Raw genomic sequence first — 20,008 nt, 5'->3', positions numbered from 1 at the left:
CATGTGGTGGATGGTCATATGAGCAGCTGAGGCACATCACAAGTCCTGGTTATGTGACCATTGTCACCAGGCAGACAATCTCTGAAGAGTATTGATAATGGCTGGGGTCACCCGTCTTGCAAAGACACTGCCCAGAAGGCAATGGCAAACCACTTCTGTGGAAACATTTGCCAAGAACAATCACAGTCATGAGACCAGGATCGCCCACATCATACAACATGGCACATAACAAATGAACGTTCAGGGTTAAACAGTGAGCTGCTGGATGGTGTGGCTCACAGATCTGGAAGGACTGGTTCCGCGCTCTATCCCCAAAATAAAATAATGAAGTATCTCTGGGGGACGGTGTGCTCCATTCCACATCGTCTTTGTGGTACAGATTTTGTTCTATTGGTTTGGATAAAAATAGAAACCTGGATCCCAGAACGAAAAGTAGGCGACTTGGTCAGCCATCCACCCTGATACGAAAGTGACAGAACACTGATGATTGCGAAATTGAGAACTTGAGTCGAAACACGTTCATTTTGAATGTCCTTTAATTGAGAAGCATATTCTTACCTGCCTGTAATATAAAATATGTTTCTGTTGTTTTCAGCCATAGAAATTGTACCTATTGATTTGACCACAGCATCTGCTGTGTACTTTGTGTTTAATAGAAATTACATGTTTTGATAAAACCGTAAATATGTCATTAATAATACTGATTTAAAATTTTACCTGGCTAGACGTTTAATCCTCCTTAGATGGAGAGATGTTGCCCCGCCCACGCATGCTCAATGGCTTAATGATATCATGTCCTGCTTAGACCTTGAAAAAATTCATTATTCAGTTCTTAATTCGGATATAAAGTTCCATAAGGTCTGGGGACCTTTTATGAGTACTTTCATAACCTTCCTTCTAAGGTTTTTTTTTCGGTCCCTTGCTTTCAGCTCTTTTTTTTGGTAGTAAGCATTATTATCTTCTGTTTTTAAGTGTATTTACAGTTTTGGGGGTTTGAATGTCCTGATTTATACTCTCTATATTGTGTCGTGGTTGGTCTGGAGTTTTTTTTTGTTGCGTGGCTTGGGGAGGATACTAATTTTACATGTCTTCAATTTGGGTGCTTCCTCAATTATCTTTTTGTATTATAGTATTATTGTATTGTGGCGACCCACTTGCTAGCACACTCGAACCAGCTCACAATTAGCCAGCGTGCAGGCACAAAGGCCAGGTCCGCAACAAAGGGAGAAAAGCCTGCGGGGGTTGGTGAATACATGTCTCTTGGAGTATCCGCGCCCGGGAGGGCAGGATGAGGGAGGCTTTAAAGCAAGGCTGTGAAGTTCGAATAAAATTATCTTTGACTGCAATTTACCGATTCCGTGTCGTTATTTTAGCGCTGTGTGTAGCACACCGCTACAGTATGTTTATTTTTGCACTGTATTAATTTTTTTCATTTTGATTTGGGTTTTTTTTCTGTCTGTAGTGATATAGAAAATGCATAAAATAACTAATTAAAAAAAAATTTTTAAAGTTGAAATTAGAAGTACATTTTTGACAGTAGATATTTATTATAGTACTGTAGCGGTGTGCTACACGCAGCGCTAAAATTACGACATGGAGTCGGTAACTGCAGTCGAAGGAAAAACTTTATTCGAAATCCTCAGCCTCACTTTTTAAGCCTCCCTCAACCTGCCCCCCGTGGCGCAGAGGCTCCAAAGCTCTGTGCTCGCAAACCCCCGTAGGCTATCTAATTGTGAGCCGGTTCGGATGTGCCAGGAAATGGGTTGCCACATAACCCCCCCCCCAGAACCGGCGATACACCCCCCAATGTCCACAGTCTGGGCCAGAACCTGCTTGGGAGGTCGGCCTCTGCAACGAGGTGCCGGAAACTTGGCCGGTTGCGCCAGGTCCACATGGGCCGGTTTGAGGCAGTCCACCGTGAAAACCTCCTCTTTCCCCCCAACGTCCAGCACAAACGTGGACCAGTTGTTCCGGAGCACCATAAACGGCCCCTCGTATGGCCGCTGCAGCGGTGGCCGATGCCCGCCCCTTCGTACAAACACAAACTTACAGTTCTGCAGGTCTTTGGGTACGCAGGTCGGGTTCCGCCCGTGCTGTGAAGTGGGTATGGGGGCCAGGTTACCGAGCTTCTCGCGTAGTCTGCCCAGGACTGCTGCGGGATCTTCGTCTTGGCCCCGTGGGGCTGGTAGGAACTCCCCGGGGACGACCAGGGGCGCGCCGTATACCAACTCGGCCGACGAGGTGTGCAGGTCGTCCTTGGGCGCTGTGCGGATGCCGAGTAGGACCCAGGGAAGCTCGTCCGCCGGCGGGCCATGAGGGCCGACTTCAGGTGACGGTGGAAACGCTCCACTAGCCCATTCGACTGTGGGTGGTAGGCAGTTGTGTGGTGCAGCTGAGTCCCCAAAAGGCTGGCCATAGCTGACCACAGGCTGAAGGTGAACTGGGCGCATCTGTCGGAGGTAATGTGGGCCGGTACACCGAAGTGAGATATCCAGGTGGTGATCAGGGCTCGGGCGCAAGATTCGGAGGTGGTGTCGGTGAGCGGGACCGCCTCTGGCCATCTTGTGAACCGGTCCACGATAGTCAGGAGGTGCCGCGCTCCGCGCGACACTGACAGGGGGCCCACGAAATCCACATGAATGTGGTCGAAACACCGGTGGGCGGGATGGAACTGCTGCGGTGGGGCTTTGGTGTGCCGCTGCACCTTGGCCGTCTGGCAGTGCATGCACGTTTTGGCCCATTCACTGACCTGTTTGCAGAGTCCGTGCCAAACGAACCTGCTGGAAACCATCCGGACAGTTGTCCGGATGGAGGGATGCGCCAAGTTATGAATGGAGTCGAAAACATGGCGCCGCCAGGCTGTCGGGACGACAGGACGGGGCTGGCCGGTGGCGACGTCACAGAGTAGGGTCCTCTCACCCGGGCCTACGGGGAGGTCCTGGAGCTGCAAACCGGAGACTGCGGTTCTGTAACTCGGAATCTCCTCATCCGCCTGCTGCGCCTCTGCCAGTGCCTCAAAGTCTACCCCTTGGGAAAGGGCATGAATGTTTGGGGTTAGAGAGCGCATCCGCCACGACATTGTCCTTACCCGAGACGTGCCGGACATCCGTCGTGTATTCAGAGATGTAGGACAGGTGGCGTTGCTGGCGGGACGACCAGGGGTCGGACGCTTTCGTAAACGCAAAGGTAAGCGGTTTGTGGTCCGTGAAAGCGGTGAAGGGCCGACCTTCTAGGAAGTACCTGAAATGCCGGATTGCCAGGTAGAGCGCCAACAGTTCCCGGTCGAAAGCACTGTACTTGAGCTTGGGTGGCCGCAGGTGTTTGCTGAAAAACGCCAGGGGTTGCCAGCGACCTGCGATGAGTTGCTCCAGCACCCCACCGACTGCCGTGTTAGATGCATCCACTGTGAGGGCGGTAGGGGCGTCCATTCTGGGATGTACTAGCATCGCGGCGTTCGCCAAAGCTTCCTTCGTTTGAACGAAAGCGGCGGCGGACTCCTCGTCCCAGGTAATGTCTTTGCTCGGACCCGACATCAGGGCGAACAGGGGGCGCATGATCCGGGCAGCTGAAGGGAGGAAGCGGTGGTAGAAATTGACCATACCTACGAATTCCTGAAGGCCTTTGATCGTGGTGGGTCGGGGAAAGTGGCGGACCGCATCTACCTTAGCGGGCAGAGGGGTTGCCCCGTCTTTAGCAATCCTGTGGCCCAGGAAGTCAATGGTATCGAGTCCGAACTGGCATTTGGCGGGGTTGATTGTAAGACCGTACTCAGTCGGGCGCAGAGTTGACGGAGGTGGGACAGATGCTCCTGACGACTGCTGCTGGCTATGAGGATGTCGTCCAAATAGATGAACGCGAAGTCCAGGTCCCGTCCCACCGCGTCCATTAACCGCTGGAACGTCTGTGCGGCATTCTTCAGGCCGAACGGCATGCGGAGGAACTCGAAAAGGCCAAACGGGGTGATGAGAGCCATTTTGGGGACGTTGTCAGGATGCATCGGGATTTGGTGGTACCCTCAGACGAGGTCTACCTTGGAGAAGATCCGTGCACCGTGCAGGTTTGCCGCAAAGTCCTGAATGTGCGGCACAGGGTAGCGGTCCGGTGTGGTAGCCTCGTTCAGCCTGCGGTAGTCACTGCACGGTCTCCAGCCTCCCGTCGCTTTGGGCACCATGTGCAGGGGGGAGGCCCATGGGCTGTCGGACCGCCGGATGATCCCCAATTCCTCCATCCTCTGGAACTCCTCCTTCGCCAGTCGGAGCTTGTCCGGGGGAAACCGCCGAGCGCGGGCGTGGAGGGGTGGTCCCTGGGTCGGGATGTGGTGCTGTACGCCGTGTCTGGGCATGGCTGCTGTGAACTGCAGTGCCAGAACCGATGGGAAATCCGCCAGGACCCTGGTGAAGTCGTTGTCGAACAGCGTGATGGAGCTGAGGTGAGGGGCTGGCAACTGGGCTGCACCCAGGGAGAACGTCTGAAAGGTCTCGGCGTGTACCAGTCTCTTCCTGGGCAGGTCGACCAGGAGGCTGTGAGCTCGCAAAAAATCCGCACCCAGAAGCGGTTGGGCTACGCCGGCCAGTGTGAAGTCCCACGTGAACTGGCTGGAGCCGAACTGTAGCTGCACCTGACGGGTGCCATTGGTCCTTACTGTGCTGCCATTCACGGCCCTCGGGGGGGTCCCGGTGCCCTGCTGTGGGTGTCGTAACTTGTCGGGAGGTAAAACGCTGATCTCGGCCCCAGTATCAACCAAAAACCAGCGTCCCGACCTTCTATCCCACACATACAGGAGGCTATCCCGATGGCCAGCCGCCGTAGCCATCAGCGGCGGCTGGCCCTGGCGTTTCCCGGGAACTTGCAGGGCGGGCGACAACGGCGGGCTTCTGCGCCCCACCGCTGGTGGTAGAAGCACCAGTGTTCATTGGGCCGGGGGTTGGCGGGCTCCGCGGCCGGGCCTGGACTGGTTTGCTGCTGGGAGCGTGGCTGGGAGATCTGTGCGATGGACGCCCCACTCACCTTTTTGGCGTTCCACAGCAAGTCCGCCCAGGCTGCCACCTTCCGGGGGTCACTGAAATCCGCGTCGGACAGCAGCAGGCGTATGTCCTCGGGCTGCTGCTCCAGGAATGCCTGCTCAAACATGAGGCAGGGTGTGTGTCCGTCGGCGAGAGACAACATCTCATTCATTAAAGCTGATGGAGGTCTGTCGCCCAAGCCATCCAGGTGCAGTAAACGGGCAGGCCGCTCGCGCCGTGAGAGTCCGAAAGTCCTGAGGAGCGGGGCTTTGAATTCCATGTACTTGCCATCTGCCGGGGGTGACTGTACAAACTCCACGACCTGGGCCGCTGTGTCCTGGTCGAGGGAGCTCACCACGTAGTAGTAGCGGGTGTCTTCTGAGGTGATCCGGCGAACGTGGAATTGGGCTTCGGCTTGCTGGAACCATAGGTTCGGTCGCTGTGTCCAGAAACCTGGCAGTTTCAACAAAACCGCATGAACAGAGGCGGCGTCAGTCATTTCTGGTCCAAAAATCGTTTGGACCGTCGGGGTCACCAATTGTAGCGGTGTGCTACACGCAGCGCTAAAATTACGACACGGAGTCGGTAACTGCAGTCGAAGGAAAAACTTTATTCGAAATCCTCAGCCTCACTTTTTAAGCCTCTCTCAACCTGCCCCCCGTGGCGCAGAGGCTCCAAAGCTCTGTGCACGCAAACCCCCGTAGGCTATCTAATTGTGAGCCGGTTCGGATGTGCCAGGAAATGGGTCGCCACAGTACTGTTTCAATTTATTAAATCTGTTCTGTACCGTACAATATTTAACTTCTGCACTTTATTTATGTGTAATCCATCCAAAGATTTTATCATTACTTTCCAAAGTTATTGGGCACCATGCTTTACACCCCGGTTTGGAGAAACATTGACTCATTTGATTGTATACATGTATATAATTAAATGACAATAAACTTGACTTGAAATATAGGCAAAGGTTTCAATAGCATGTCTGTTGTATAGATAATCATTTGGGAGACATTGCACCCTTACAGAAAGAATGGGAAGCATGATTGAAATATTACAATTCTTTGCAAAGTGAATAAGGTTTAGTGGTAGCAAGAAAAACTGAGTAAATATTTTATGAAGTCTACAGTTAGTTCATTATCAATTCTTGTGCCTTCAGTCCTTGTAGTATGGAAAATCCAATCCTTTCATTCTTTCAGCAAACACTGAATTAAAATGTTCAATCTGGGCTTCAGTAAAATGGTTCTTCCAGTCTCCAACAATACCTGTAACAAGAGCAATTTAATTTACTAAAGAACCACCAGGCTCAAGGACAGCTTCCACCCAAATGGATTCCCGGTAAGATAAAATGAAGTCTTGTCCTCACAACATACCTCGTTATGATCTTGCACCTTATTGTCTACCTTCTCTGTAACTGTAACAGTTTATTCTGTATTGTAATGAATTAATCTGTGTGATTGGTATGCAAGACAAGTTCTTCCACTGGACAATAGTAAACCAATATGTGTGAAAATAGTAAATCAATTCACCATTTTGAAAAAAAACTAATGGAATACTGAAAGACATTGTGACCTTTCATGCCCAAAATTCAATTAATGAAGAAAGACACACAAATTGCAGGTCACACAGCATCTCTGGAGAGGGATAAAGAGTTGACACTTTGGGCCAAGACCCTGCATCAGGATTGTGTTTAATTAGTGACGTAGCTGTCTAATGTAGAAAACATTCAGATAAGGTTCACAGAGCCTTCCCACAAATGATAGTCAAATATTATCCACAGAATTATAGGGAAATATATTGCAGTCTTCTTACACAAAATGCTACTTTGTGATCTTTTACTTGTAGTTTGAGAGGGCACATTTTAATGTTGCACTTGAAAAGCTTTGTATTCATTATTATTATGTGCTGTGTCAATCATGGCCCCACAATCATGGCTGTTCTTGGCAAATTTTTCTACGGAAGTGGTTTGCCATTGCCTTCTTATATAACCATATAACAATCACAGCACGGAAACAGGCCATCTTGGCCCTCCTAGTCTGTGCCGAACTCTTAATCTCACCTAGTCCCACCTACCCGCACTCAGCCCATAACCCTCCACTCCTTTCCTGTCCATATACCTATCCAATTTTACCTTAAATGACACAACTGAACTGGCCTCTACTACTTCTACAGGAAGCTCATTCCACACAGCTATCACTCTCTGAGTAAAGAAATACCCCCTCGTGTTTCCCTTAAACTTCTGCCCCCTAACTCTCAAATCATGTCCTCTCGTTTGAATCTCCCCTACTCTCAATGGAAACAGCCTATTCACGTCAACTCTATCTATCCCTCCCAAAATGTTAAATACCTCGATCAAATCCCCCCTCAACCTTCTACGCTCCAATGAATAGAGACCTAACTTGTTCAACCTTTCTGTGTAACTTAAGTGCTGAAACCCAGGTAACATCCTAGTAAATCGTCTCTGCACTCTCTCTAATTTATTGATATCTTTTCTATAATTTGGTGACCAGAACTGTACACAATATTCCAAATTTGGCCTTACCAATGCCTTGTACAATTTTAACATTACATCCCAACTTCTGTACTCAATGCTCTGATTTATAAAGGCCAGCATCCCAAAAGCCTTCTTCACCACCCTATGACGCGTAGTGTCAGAAATAAGACAGATGAGCTTGAAGCTCAGATGAAAATGGGGAACTACGATATTGTTGGGATAACGGAGACATGGCTGCAAGGGGATCAGGCCTGGGAATTGCGTGTACCAGGGTATACGTGCTATCGTAGAGACAGAAATATGGGAAGAGGGGGTGGGGTGGCCCTGTTGGTGAGGAATGAGATTCAGTCCTTAGCAAGAGGTGACTTGGGAACAGGGGAAGTAGAGTCTGTGTGGATTGAGCTGAGGAACAGTAAGGGTAAAAAGACCCTAGTGGGTGTTGTGTACAGGCCCCCAAACAGTAGCGTGGATATTGGGTACAAGTTGATTAGGGAGTTAACATTGGCATGTGCTAAAGGTAATGCAGTCATTATGGGAGATTTCAACATGCAGGTGAACTGGGAGAATCAGGTAGGTGCTGGACCCCAGGATAGGGAGTTTGTGGAGTGTCTAAGGGATGTATTTTTGGAACAGCTTCTGCTTGAGCCAACCAGGAACGAGGCTATTTTGGACTAGGTGATGTTTAATGAACAGGAATTGATAAGTGATCTTGAAGTAAAGGAGCCATTAGGAAGTAGTGATCATAACATGATAAGTTTTTATCTACAATTTGAGAGGGATAAGGGCAGATCAGAGGTGTCAGTGTTGCAATTAAATAAAGGAGACTACGGAGCCATGAGGGAAGAGCTGGCCAAAGTTAAATGGGTGGATGCCCTGGCAGGAAAGACAGTGGATCAGCAGTGGCAGATATTCTTGGGGATAATACAAAAGATGCAAAAGCAGTTCATTCCAATGAGAAGGAAGGATTCAAAGAAGGGGAAGGGGCCACAGTGGTTGACAAAGGAAGTCAGAGATTGTATAGCATTAAAGAAAAAGAAGTATGACAGGGCTAAGATGAGTGGGAATACAGATGATTGGGAAAGTTTTAAGGAACAGCAGATCTTAACTAAAAAAGCAATACGGAGAGAAAAAATCAGGTATGAGCTCAGTCTAGCCAGGAATATAAAAGGGGATAGCAAAAGCTTTTTTAGCTATGTGAAGAGAAAGAAGATAGTTAAGAACAATGTTGGCCCCTTGAAGAATGAATTGGGAGAAATTGTTATGGGAAACAGGGAAATGGCAACAGAATTTAATGCGTACTTTAGATCTGTCTTCACCAGGGAGGACACAAGCAATCTCCCAGATGTATGGATGGGCCAGGGTCATAAGATATCAGAGGAATTGAGACAGATTGACATTAGGAAAGAAACAGTGATGAGTAGACTGGTAGGACTGAAGGCTAATAAATCCCCGGGTCCAGATGGTCTGCATCCGAGGGTTCTAAAATAGGTGGCTCAGGAAATTGCGGATGCATTGGTAATCATTTTCCAATGTTCCTTAGATTCAGGATCAGTTCCTGAAGATTGGAAAGTGGCTAATGTTATCCCACTTTTCAAGAAGGGAGGGAAGAAGAAAACGGAGAACTATCGCCCTGTTAGCCTAACGTCAGTCGTGGGGAAGATGCTTGAGTCCATTATTAAGGACGAAATAGTGGCACATCTTGATGGCAGAAATAGGATTAGGCCGAGCCAGCATGGATTTACCAAGGGTAAATCATGCTTGACTAATCTGTTGGAGTTTTTTGAGGGTGTAACAAGGATGTTAGACGAGGGTAAGCCAGTGGATGTTGTGTACCTAGATTTTCAGAAGGCATTCGATAAGGTGCCACATAGGAGATTGGTGAGTAAAATCAGAGCTCATGGCATTGGGGGCAAGGTTTCAACATGGATAGAAAACTGGTTGGCAGATAGAAAGCAAAGGGTAGCAGTGAATGGGTGTTTCTCGGACTGGCTGGACGTGACTAGTGGGGTACCACAGGGCTCTGTATTGGGACCACAGCTCTTTACGATTTATGTCAACGATTTAGATGAGGGCATTGAAAACTATATCAGCAAGTTTGCTGACGATACTAAACTGGGTGGCAGTGTGACATGCGAAGAGGACGTTAGGAGAATACAGGGAGACTTGGATAGGCTGAGTGAGTGGGCAGATACTTGGCAGATGTCATTCAATGTGAATAAATGTGAAGTTATCCACTTTGGAAGCGGGAACAAGAGGGCAGAGTATTGTCTGAACGGTGTAGAGTTAGGTAAGGGGGAAATGCAAAGAGACCTCGGAGTCCTAGTTCATCAGTCAATGAAGGTGAATGAGCAAGTGCAACAGGCAGTGAAGAGGGCAAATGGAATGTTGGCCTTTGTTACAAGGGGAATTGAGTACAAGAGCAAGGATGTCCTTTTGCATTTGTACAGGGCCCTGGTGAGACCACATCTGGAATATTGTGTACAGTTTTGGTCTCCAGGTTTAAGGAAGGACATTCTGGCAATTGAGGAAGTGCAGCGTAGATTCACTAGGTTGATTCCTGGGATGGCAGGGCTGTCTCACGCAGAGAGATTGGAGAGATTGGGCTTGTACATGCTGGAATTGAGGAGATTGAGAGGGGATCTGATTGAAATGTTTAAGATAATTAAAGGATTTGATAGGATTGAGGCAGGAAATATGTTGCAGATGGTGGGAGAGTCCAGTACCAGAGGGCATGGATTGAGAATAAGAGGTCAATTATTTAAAACAGAGTTGAGGAAGAGCTTCTTCTCCCAGAGAGTTGTGGAGGTGTGGAATGCACTGCCTCAGAAGACGGTGGAGGCCAATTCTCTGGATGCTTTCAAGAAGGAGCTAGATAGATATCTGATGGATAGGGGAATCAAGGGATATGGGGATAAGGCAGGGACTGGGTATTGATAGTGAATGATCAGCCATGATCTCAGAATGGCGGTGCAGACTCGAGGGGCCGAATGGTCTACTTCTGCACCTATTGTCTATTGTCTATCTACATGAGACTCCACCTTCAGGGAACTATGCACTGTTATTCCTAGATCTCTCTGTTCCACTGCATTCCTCAATGCCCTACCATTTACCCTGTATGTTCTATTTGGATTATTCCTGCCAGAACCTCACACTTCTCAGCACTAAACTCCATCTGCCAACGTTCAGCCCATTCTTCTAACTGGCATAAATCTCCCTGCAAGCTTTGAAAACCCACCTCATTATCCGCAACACCTCCTACCTTAGTATCATCGGCATATTTACTAATCCAATTTACCACCCCATCATCCAGATCATTTATGTATATTACAAACAACATTGGGCCCAAAACAGATCCCTGAGGCACCCCGCTAGTCACCGGCCTCCATCCTGATAAACAATTATCCACCACTACTCTCTGGCATCTCCCATCTAGCCACTGTTGAATCCATTTTATTACTCCAGCATTAATACCTAACGACTGAACCTTCTTAGCTAACCTTCCATGTGGAACTTTGTCAAAGACTTTGCTGAAGTCCATATAGACTACATCCGCTGCCTTACCCTCGTCAACATTCCTCGTAACTTCTTCAAAAAATTCAATAAGGTTTATCAAACATGACCTTCCACGCACAAATCCATGCTGTCTACTCCTAATCAGATCCTGTCTATCCAGATAATTATAAATACTATCTCTAAGAATACTTTCCATTAATTTACCCACCACTGATGTCAAACTGACAGGTCTATAATTGCTAGGCTTACTTCTAGAACCCTTTTTAAACAATGGAACCACATGAGCAATACGCCAATCCTCCGGCACAATCCCCGTTTCTAATGACATCTGAAAGATCTCCGTCAGAGCTCCTGCTATCTCTACACAAACCTCCCTCAAGGTCCTGTGGAATATCCTGTCAGGACCCGGAGATTTATCCACTTTTAAATTTCTTAAAAGCGCCAGTACTTCCACCTCTTTAATTGTCATAGGTTCCATAACTTCCTTACTTGTTTCCCACACCTTACACAATTCAATATCCTTCTCCTTCGTGAATACCGAAGAGAAGAAATCGTTCAAAATCTCTCCCATCTCCCTCGGCTCCACACATAGCTGACCACCCTGATTCTCTAAGGGACCAATTTTATCCCTCACTATCCTCTTGCTTTTAATATAACTGTAGAAACCTTTTGGATTTACTTTCACCTTATTTGCCAAACCAACCACATATCTTCTTTTAGCTTTTCTAATCTCTTTCTTAAGATTCCTTTTACATTCTTTATATACCTCAAGCAATTCCTTTACTCCATGCTGCCTATATCTATTGTAGACATCCCTCTTTTTCCGAACCAAGTTTCTAATATCCCTTGAAAACCATGGTGCTTTCAAACCTTTAACCTTTCCTTTCAAACTAACAGGAACATAAAGATTCTGTACCCTCATAATTTCACCCTTAAATGACCTCCATTTCTCTATTACATACTTCCCATTTAACTTGACCCAATCCACTCTCTCTAAATCCCTTCGCATCTCCTCAAAGTTAGCCTTTCTCCAATCAAAAATCTCAACTCTAGGTCCAGTCCTGTCCTTCTCCATAATTACATTGAAGCTAATGCTATTGTGATCACTGGACCTGAAGTGCTCCCCAACACATACATCTGTCAGCTGACCTATCGCATTCCCTAACAGGAGATCCAACACTGCCCTGTCTCTAGTCAGTACTTCTATGTTTTGTTGCAAAAAACTATCCTGCACACATTTCACAAACTCTAAACCATCCAGCCCTTTTACAGAATGAGCTTCCCAATCTACGTGTGGAAAATTAAAATCTCCCACAATCACCACCTTGTGTTTACTACAAATATCTGCTATCTCCTTACACATTTGCTCTTCCAACTCACACTCCCCATTAGGTGGCCTATAATACACTCCTATCAGTGTTACTACACCTTTCCCATTCCTCAATTCCACCCAAATAGTCTCCCTAAATGAGCTCTCTAATCTATCCTTCCAAAGCACCGCCATAACATTTTCTCAGACAAGCAATGTAACACCTTCTTCTCTGGCCCCTCCTACTCTATCACACCTGAAGCAACTAAATCCAGGAATATTTAGTTGCCAATCATACCCTTCCTGCAACCATGTTTCACTAATAGCTACAACATCATAATTCCAGGTAGCAATCCACGTTTTAAGCTCATCCACCTTTCTTATAATGCTCCTAGCATTAAAATAGATACATTTAAGATACTCTCCACCTTCTCCTCTCTTTTCATCCCTAACAATGCATTCAAATTTATTATCCTTTTCTTTCTTCTCCCCTACATCTTCGGGCTGAGCGCATCCCTTCTCCAACCCTGCCTTTCCCCCCTCACACACTGTCTACTTACTTGCTCTACTGGTGAACTAACCTCCTCTCCCATAGTTTCCTCAAATTGATCCCCGCCTCCCCCCCATCTTACTAGTTTAAGTCTGCCCTGTAGCCCTAGCAAACCTCCCCGCTAGGATATTGGTCCCCCCAGGATTCAAGTGTAACCCGTCCTTCTTGAACAGGTCACGCCTGCCCCAGAAGAGGTCCCAATGATCCAGAAACTTGAATCCCTGCCCCCTGCTCCAATCCCTCAGCCACGCATTCATCCTCCCTCTAATTCCATTCCTATTCTATTTCTATTTCTATTTCTATTCTCACTGTCGCGTGGCACAGGCAGTAATCCTGAGATTACTACCTTTGCGGTCCTTCTTCTTAACTGCCTTCCTAAATCCCTGTACTCTCATTACAGGACCTCCTCCCCTTTCCTACCTATGTCATTGGTACCTACATGTACCACGACCTCTGACTCCTCACCCTCCCACTTCAGGATATCTTGGACACGATCAGAAATGTCCTGAACCCTGGCACCAGGGAGGCAAACTACCATCCGGGACTCCCGATCACCTCCACAGAACTGCCTGTCTGAACCCCTGACTATCGAATCCCCTATTACTATGGTCCTCTTTCTTCTATTCCTACCCTTCTGAGCTACAGGGCCGTCCTCTGTGCCGGAGGCCCGGCCACTGTCACTTCCTCCAGGTAGGCTGTCCCCCCCAACAGTACTCAAACATGAGTACTTATTGTCAAGGGGTACAGCCACTGGGGTACTCTCTAGTACCTGCCTCTTCCCCTTCTTGACCGTGACCCACCTATCTGCCTCCCGTGGCCCCGGAGTGACCACCTGCCAGTAACTCCTCTCTATCACCTCCTCACTCTCCCTGACCAGGCGAAGGTCATCGAGCTGCAGCTCCAGTTCCCTAACTCGGTCCCTCAGGAGCTGCAGTTCGGCGCACCTGGCGCAGATGTGGACGTCCGGGAGGCTCGGAGACTCCAGGACCTCCCACATCCGACACCGAGAACAACAAGCTGCCCTCACACTCATACTTCCCAAATAACTGAAAATAACAAGGAGAACTAAAAGATAAGCCTACTGTGCCCTCTTCCGCCTAAGCCCTCTGAGCCCAAGCCCTACACTCTGCTCCCGGCTCACTCCGCTGTTACGTATTCAGGCAACAATAAATATATGAGTTCGACAAGGGTTTCTTATAACAAACAACACGTTTATTAAACACAGAAAACAAACCCCCCAAAAGTAAACAAACACTACCGTAACCGGAAACAGCTGCTGAGCGGCTGTTCAAACAGTTCGTAAAGTGATATTCCAAAACAGTTCTTAAAGTGATATTCCAAAACAGTTCTTAAAGTGATATTGCCAAAAGTTCGATATGCTCACAGTCCATTTAAAAGGAGAGACTTTACAGGACGATTTAAGTTCTCTTTCACGTCGCTTGCTTCGATCCCCGACGTCGAAATTCCCACGAAGAATTTACGAAACCAGAACGGCTTAAAGGCACTGACCTTTCCTTCCTCACTACCTTCAATCCTTTCTAGGTAAACCTAGGGATTAGCACGAAGATAGTCAACGAAATCCTTCCAAATAAGGATCAAACAAAGGTCGCCCCCGTTTCACCGTAGAAAGCGATTCTCCTCGATCTTTAACTTCCAACCTTGAATCTTCACTCTCCTTTAATTCTCAAACTAACAGAATCATAAAGAACCTGTTGGCATTAACCTTTTAAACTTTAGGCATTAAATAAAAACTTCATCCTTCAACTAAACTGCGTCATCACTTCAAACACGCAGTGGCATGAAGTCAACTTGGCAAATCCAGCCACGAACTGCCCCTCCTCACAGGGTGGGGTCTACCTTTTATAACCTGTAAAAAAAACCCGTCACATGATCTCTACTGGCGGGAAAATGATGTCATTCCACCATCACCTCAAGTCCAGTACAGCTTCAACCCCAGTCACATGACAAGGGCTCCACTGTCATGTGTCACGAGTACGTAACACCGCAGCCTGCAAACAAAGCTGCCCGCTTCTTAAGGCTGCGTTCTTTTTATATCTTCCCTCCTTCCCAGGCTTCCTTCACGCGCCTGCGCAGTCCCGCCTCTCAGAACTCTGATCTGAGAAGCAATTTGAAAATGGCCGCCGCCGCACTTCCTCTCAATGCCTCGCTGTCTTCTTCTGGGCAGTGTCTTTACAAGACAGGTGTCCCCAGCCGTTATCAATATTCTTCAGAAATTGTCTGCCTGGTAACAGTGGTCACATATCCAGGACTTGTGATATACACCGACTGCTCCCATGGTTTCACGTGACCCTGACTGAGGTTGCGGGGGGATGCTCAGCAGATGTTACACCTTGCCCAAGGGTGTCCTGCAGGTTAGTGGAGGGAAGGATCAACCTACACCTCCTGTGGTAGAGATGTATCTCCACCCCACCACTTTGCATTAGTGTCAATTTAACACTCTGTAAGGCAGTCTGGAGTGGAAGAAGGGCCCAGAACCTTCAAACTCATAATAACAAGAACCAGGAGCAAAAGTACGCCATCTGGCCTATGAACCTACTCTCCCATTCAAAAAGATCGTGGCTGATCTAGCCGTGGACTCAGCTCCACCTACCTGACTTTTCCCCAGAACCCTTAATTCCCTGCTATGCAAGAATCTATCTAACTACTGTATGTCTTAAATATTACAGATTCTGCAGATGCCCTTCAGTCCCCCAGTCTACCTCAGGTCTCACCAATGTAGAGTAGGCCACACTGGGAACACCAGATACAGTAGATGATACAGTTGTGTTTGAAATATCTTTAATAAGGTAGCCTCTACTGCTTCCCTGGGCAGAGAACTACACAGGTTCACAACTTCCTAGGAAAACCATCTGCAAGAACGTAATGGCTGAGTGAAGACCAAGATTTCTTTCTTCCCCCAAATTTCTTTATCAAATATTTTGTGACTAGTGCTGTCCGTTTGGCTCAAGTAAAACCACAGCAAATTATAAAGGTCTGCTCATGAGAAGATTACAGAAAAGATTAAGATTATTTGTCATGAGTACATCAAAACATTGAAACATCCAATTAAGTGTATCATTTGCAGCAAATCAGATCAGGGAGGATGCCCGCGAGTGCCATCATGCTTCTGGCATGCCCACGACTCACTAACCCTAACCCGTACAGTAAGTCTTTGGAATGTGGGAGGAAACCCACACAGTTACAGGGTCAATGTACAAACCCCGTACAAGCAGCTGCAACAATTGAATCCTGATCTTACAGCTAGCTCTGTAAAGTGTTCCATTAACCGCTATTCTAAAGTGTCACATAAATGACGAGCTGGAATCTTACTGGGTTAGGGGCTAGCCCCTCCTGTCATTGCTGACTCCTGTGTTGGCTCGGTGCTTCACTCCTGTGTTTGCTCCATGTTGCCCACCATGCTGCTCTCCTGCGTTTGCTCCATGTTGCCCACCATGCTGCTCTCCTGCGTTTGCTCCATGTTGCCCACCATGCTGCTCTCCTGCGTTTGCTCCATGTTGCCCATCATGCTGCTCTCCTGCATTTGCTCCATGTTGCCCACCATGCTGCTCTCCTGCGTTTGCTCCATGCTGCTCTCCTGTGTTTGCTCCATGTTGCCCACCATGCTGCTCTCCTGCGTTTGCTCCATGCTGCTCTCCTGCGTTTGCTCTATGTTGCCCACCATGCTGCTCTCCTGCGTTTGCTCCATGTTGCCCACCATGCTGCTCTCCTGCGTTTGCTCCATGTTGCCCACCATGCTGCTCTCCTGCGTTTGCTCCATGCTGCTCTCCTGTGTTTGCTCCATGTTGCCCACCATGCTGCTCTCCTGCGTTTGCTCCATGTTGCCCACCATGCTGCTCTCCTGTGTTTGCTCCATGTTGCCCACCATGCTGCTCTCCTGCGTTTGCTCTATGTTGCCCACCATGCTGCTCTCCTGCATTTGCTCAGGGGAAGAACAAGCTGGACCTGGACAATCTACAGTCATGCCACTCAAGGACTTGGGCCTGATTACATTTTTTCCTCTGTGACTGCATATTTTTCTGAAATTGTGACCATACGTTCTATTTGCAGTGTGCTGTCTGATTTTGGTGCTGTGTTATTGCACCTTGGCCCCAGAGGAACGCTGCTCTGTTTGGCTGTATTCATGTGTGACAGTTAAACTTGAACTTGAACTTGAAATTTAGAGTGGCTGCAAAAAAAGGCAATCGAGCAACCAAATCGCACACACGAAATGGTGGAGGAACTCAGCAACCGGGCAGCGTCTAGGAAAAGAGTACAATCCTATTTCTGTCCAGCATTTTGTGTGTGTTGCTTGGATTTCCAGCATTTGCAGATTTTTTTCTTGTTTGTGAGCAATCAAATCATCCTTGTCCAACAGAATTAAAATACACAACAAAACAAGCCAACAAAATCGAATATATATATATATATAAACACAGGAAATTCAATAAGCCAACAAAATCAAATATATATATATAAAAACACAGGAGGTTCTGCTGATGCTGGAAATCCTGAGCAACACATACAAAATGCTGTAGGAACTCATCAGGTCAGGCAGCATATATGGAAATGAATGAACAGTCAACAATTCTGGCTGAGATCCTTCTTCAGGACTTGTTTATAATTTGCAGGAAGGGGGAGATACCGGGGATGGGGGGCGGGGTGGGGAAGAAGGGAGCCCTGTGACGGGATCCAGACCCAAGGGAACCAAGGAAAGAATCCTTTTCACTTTAGCCAAGAACCAATGGTTGGAACCTGGAGTCTGCATGTCCACTGGGAAGTCGAAGGCCTGTCCTGGTGTTGGTGGACTGTGGTGGGTGGAAGAGAGGGAGGAAGGGGGCTGGTTTTACTGTTGTTGTTTTGTTGCCTGTTGTGCTCAGTATTGTTCTGCTAAGCATTGTGGGTATGCGATGTTGGTACCAGAATATGTGGCAGCACTTGTGGGTTGCCCCAGCATATCCTTAGGTTGTGTTGGTTGTCAATTTATTTATTTATTTATTACACACAATAATTGCTATTTTTTCAATGTAGATGAAAAGCTACACTCACGTATTTTACTTTGTGAGATTCCAATTCTGTGAGAACAAGGAATGACTAGAGAATGAAAATGGTTTTTAATTTAATTTTTTTTTAACTTATTGAGGTACAGCATGGAATCGGTCCTTCCGGCACTTTGAGCTGTGCTGCCCAGCAGTCCCCTGATTTAACTCTAGTCTAATCACCGGACGATCTACAAAGACCAATTAACCTACTAACCTGTACGTTTTTGGAATGTCGGAGGAAACTGGAGCACCCAGAGGAAACCCATGTGGTCACCGGGAGTACATACAAACTCCTCACAGGCAGCGGCAGGAATTGAACCTGGGTCGCTGGTACTCTAAAGCATTGTGCTAATCACTACACTACAGTCAGAGGAAACTAGGATGGGAGAACTCACTTTTCTTCTCAGCATGACTATTTATTTGTCATCTGCACGTAGAGTGTTTGATACTTTTCGCTGTATGTTTCCAGAAGACACAGGAGCAGAATTAGGCCTTCTGGCCCATCGAGTCTGCTTCACCTTTCTACTACGGCTGATTTATTATCCCTCTGAACCCCATTCTCCTGCCTTGTCCCCGTAACCTTTGATGCTCAGATTAATCAAGAAACCATCAGCCTCTGCTTTAAATACATTCAATTACTTGACCTCCACAGCCGCCTGCGGCAATAAATTCCACACATTCACTCCTCACTGGCTAAAGAAATTCCTCCTTATCTCTGTTCTAAAGATATATCCTTGTACACTGCAGTTGTGTCCTAGACTCTCCCGCTATGGGAAACATCTTTCCACATCCAGACCTTTCAATATTCGATAGGTTTTGATCGGATCCCTCTTCATTCCTCTATGCTTTTTACTGACTACAGTTTTGCCCTCAACGCCATACTCCCCAACAAGCTGACCATTAAACTACACAATCTGGGACTGAATACTGTTATAAATGTACCTCAGCTCTGAGGGGCCAAAGGGTGCGGGGTAGCCCCCTCCTTTGTGAGAATCGCAAGATCACTATTGAGTCCGTTCAGGAGACCCAGGAAATGAGAGAAAGACATGCAGAATTCACAAAGAGTGGCCTCCGAGAGGCGGACCCATTGATACCGGCTATTGTCTCTTGGAGCCGGCCTTGTGTATTGCATCCTGTGCGATGCATCGAAGCCCCAGGCAATGAACCAAGGGGGAGGTTGGTGGAGAGATTGCATCATCCCAACCTGATTGACATCTGAGACCCTGTGAGTCAGGATAAAAGAGGGTCTGGGGAACAGCCCCTCAGACGCACCAGAAGAAATGTTAAGCGACCACGTAACAGCAGGAAGTCATCTGAAGGCAGCCACGTGCGTTCGATTCCGTGGCTGGAATCGGTGGCTGGCACCATGGAAAACAGCTTTTAGCTGACGACAGGGAAGCCCGCTCCCCTGACTCCACGGATTGGCATCTTAAAAGACCTGGGGCAAGTTTAAACCGCATCACTTTTAAACCCAACAACGCTGCAGCTTAAACAAACTGATAGTGACTTATCTTTCCATCGGACAATACAGTAACCCTTAGACAACGATAGAGTTATTTCTTATCGGTTATTATTATACCTGCGCTTAGATTTAGTATTGACGGCGTATATTATCTGTATGTTTGCATTAATCTTCTTTTTGTGCCCTTTATCAATAAATACTTTTAAAAATAGTACCATCAGACTTCAACGGACCTCTCTATCTTTGCTGGTAAGTGATCCAGTTATGGGAATTCGTAACAATACATCAATTTGCAACTGGGTTGTGGACTTACTTACCAATTGCACCTAGACAGTCAGACTAAGCAAAACACATCAACGTCCCTGACCCTGAACACCAGTGCATTGCAGGGATGGGCACTGAGCCCAATCTTTTCACCCATGACTGGGGCTCTGCCGACTCCATCATCAAGTTTGCAGACGACACCACAGTGACTGGACTAATCACAAATAAACAGCAGACAGAGAGGAGGTGCAGAAACTGTGAATAGTGTAATCACCATAACCTTTCACTCAACACTAACAAAACAAAGAAATGATTATCGATTTCTGGAAATCAAGAAGGTATGAACAAGCTCCACTGCTCATACATGGTGAAGCAGT

General features: G+C 47.3%; 1 protein-coding gene across 1 annotated transcript in view; it reads right to left on the bottom strand.

The window, feature by feature from the left end:
* Window positions 1-5,593: 5,593 nt before the first annotated feature.
* Window positions 5,594-20,008, bottom strand: part of LOC132379897 (sulfotransferase 2B1-like) — a 39,876-nt gene continuing 25,461 nt past the window's right edge. Inside the window, exon 6 of the mRNA XM_059948204.1 lies at window positions 5,594-6,265. Coding sequence (XP_059804187.1) covers window positions 6,156-6,265 — 110 coding nt within the window. The 3' untranslated portion in view covers window positions 5,594-6,155. The remainder of the gene's footprint in view (window positions 6,266-20,008) is intronic.

The sequence above is a fragment of the Hypanus sabinus genome, chromosome 23 (assembly GCF_030144855.1).
Source record: "Hypanus sabinus isolate sHypSab1 chromosome 23, sHypSab1.hap1, whole genome shotgun sequence".
NCBI classification, from domain to species: domain Eukaryota; kingdom Metazoa; phylum Chordata; class Chondrichthyes; order Myliobatiformes; family Dasyatidae; genus Hypanus; species Hypanus sabinus.
The sequence above is the reverse complement of the archived record's forward strand: the minus strand, read 5'-3'. Positions and strand labels throughout refer to the sequence as shown.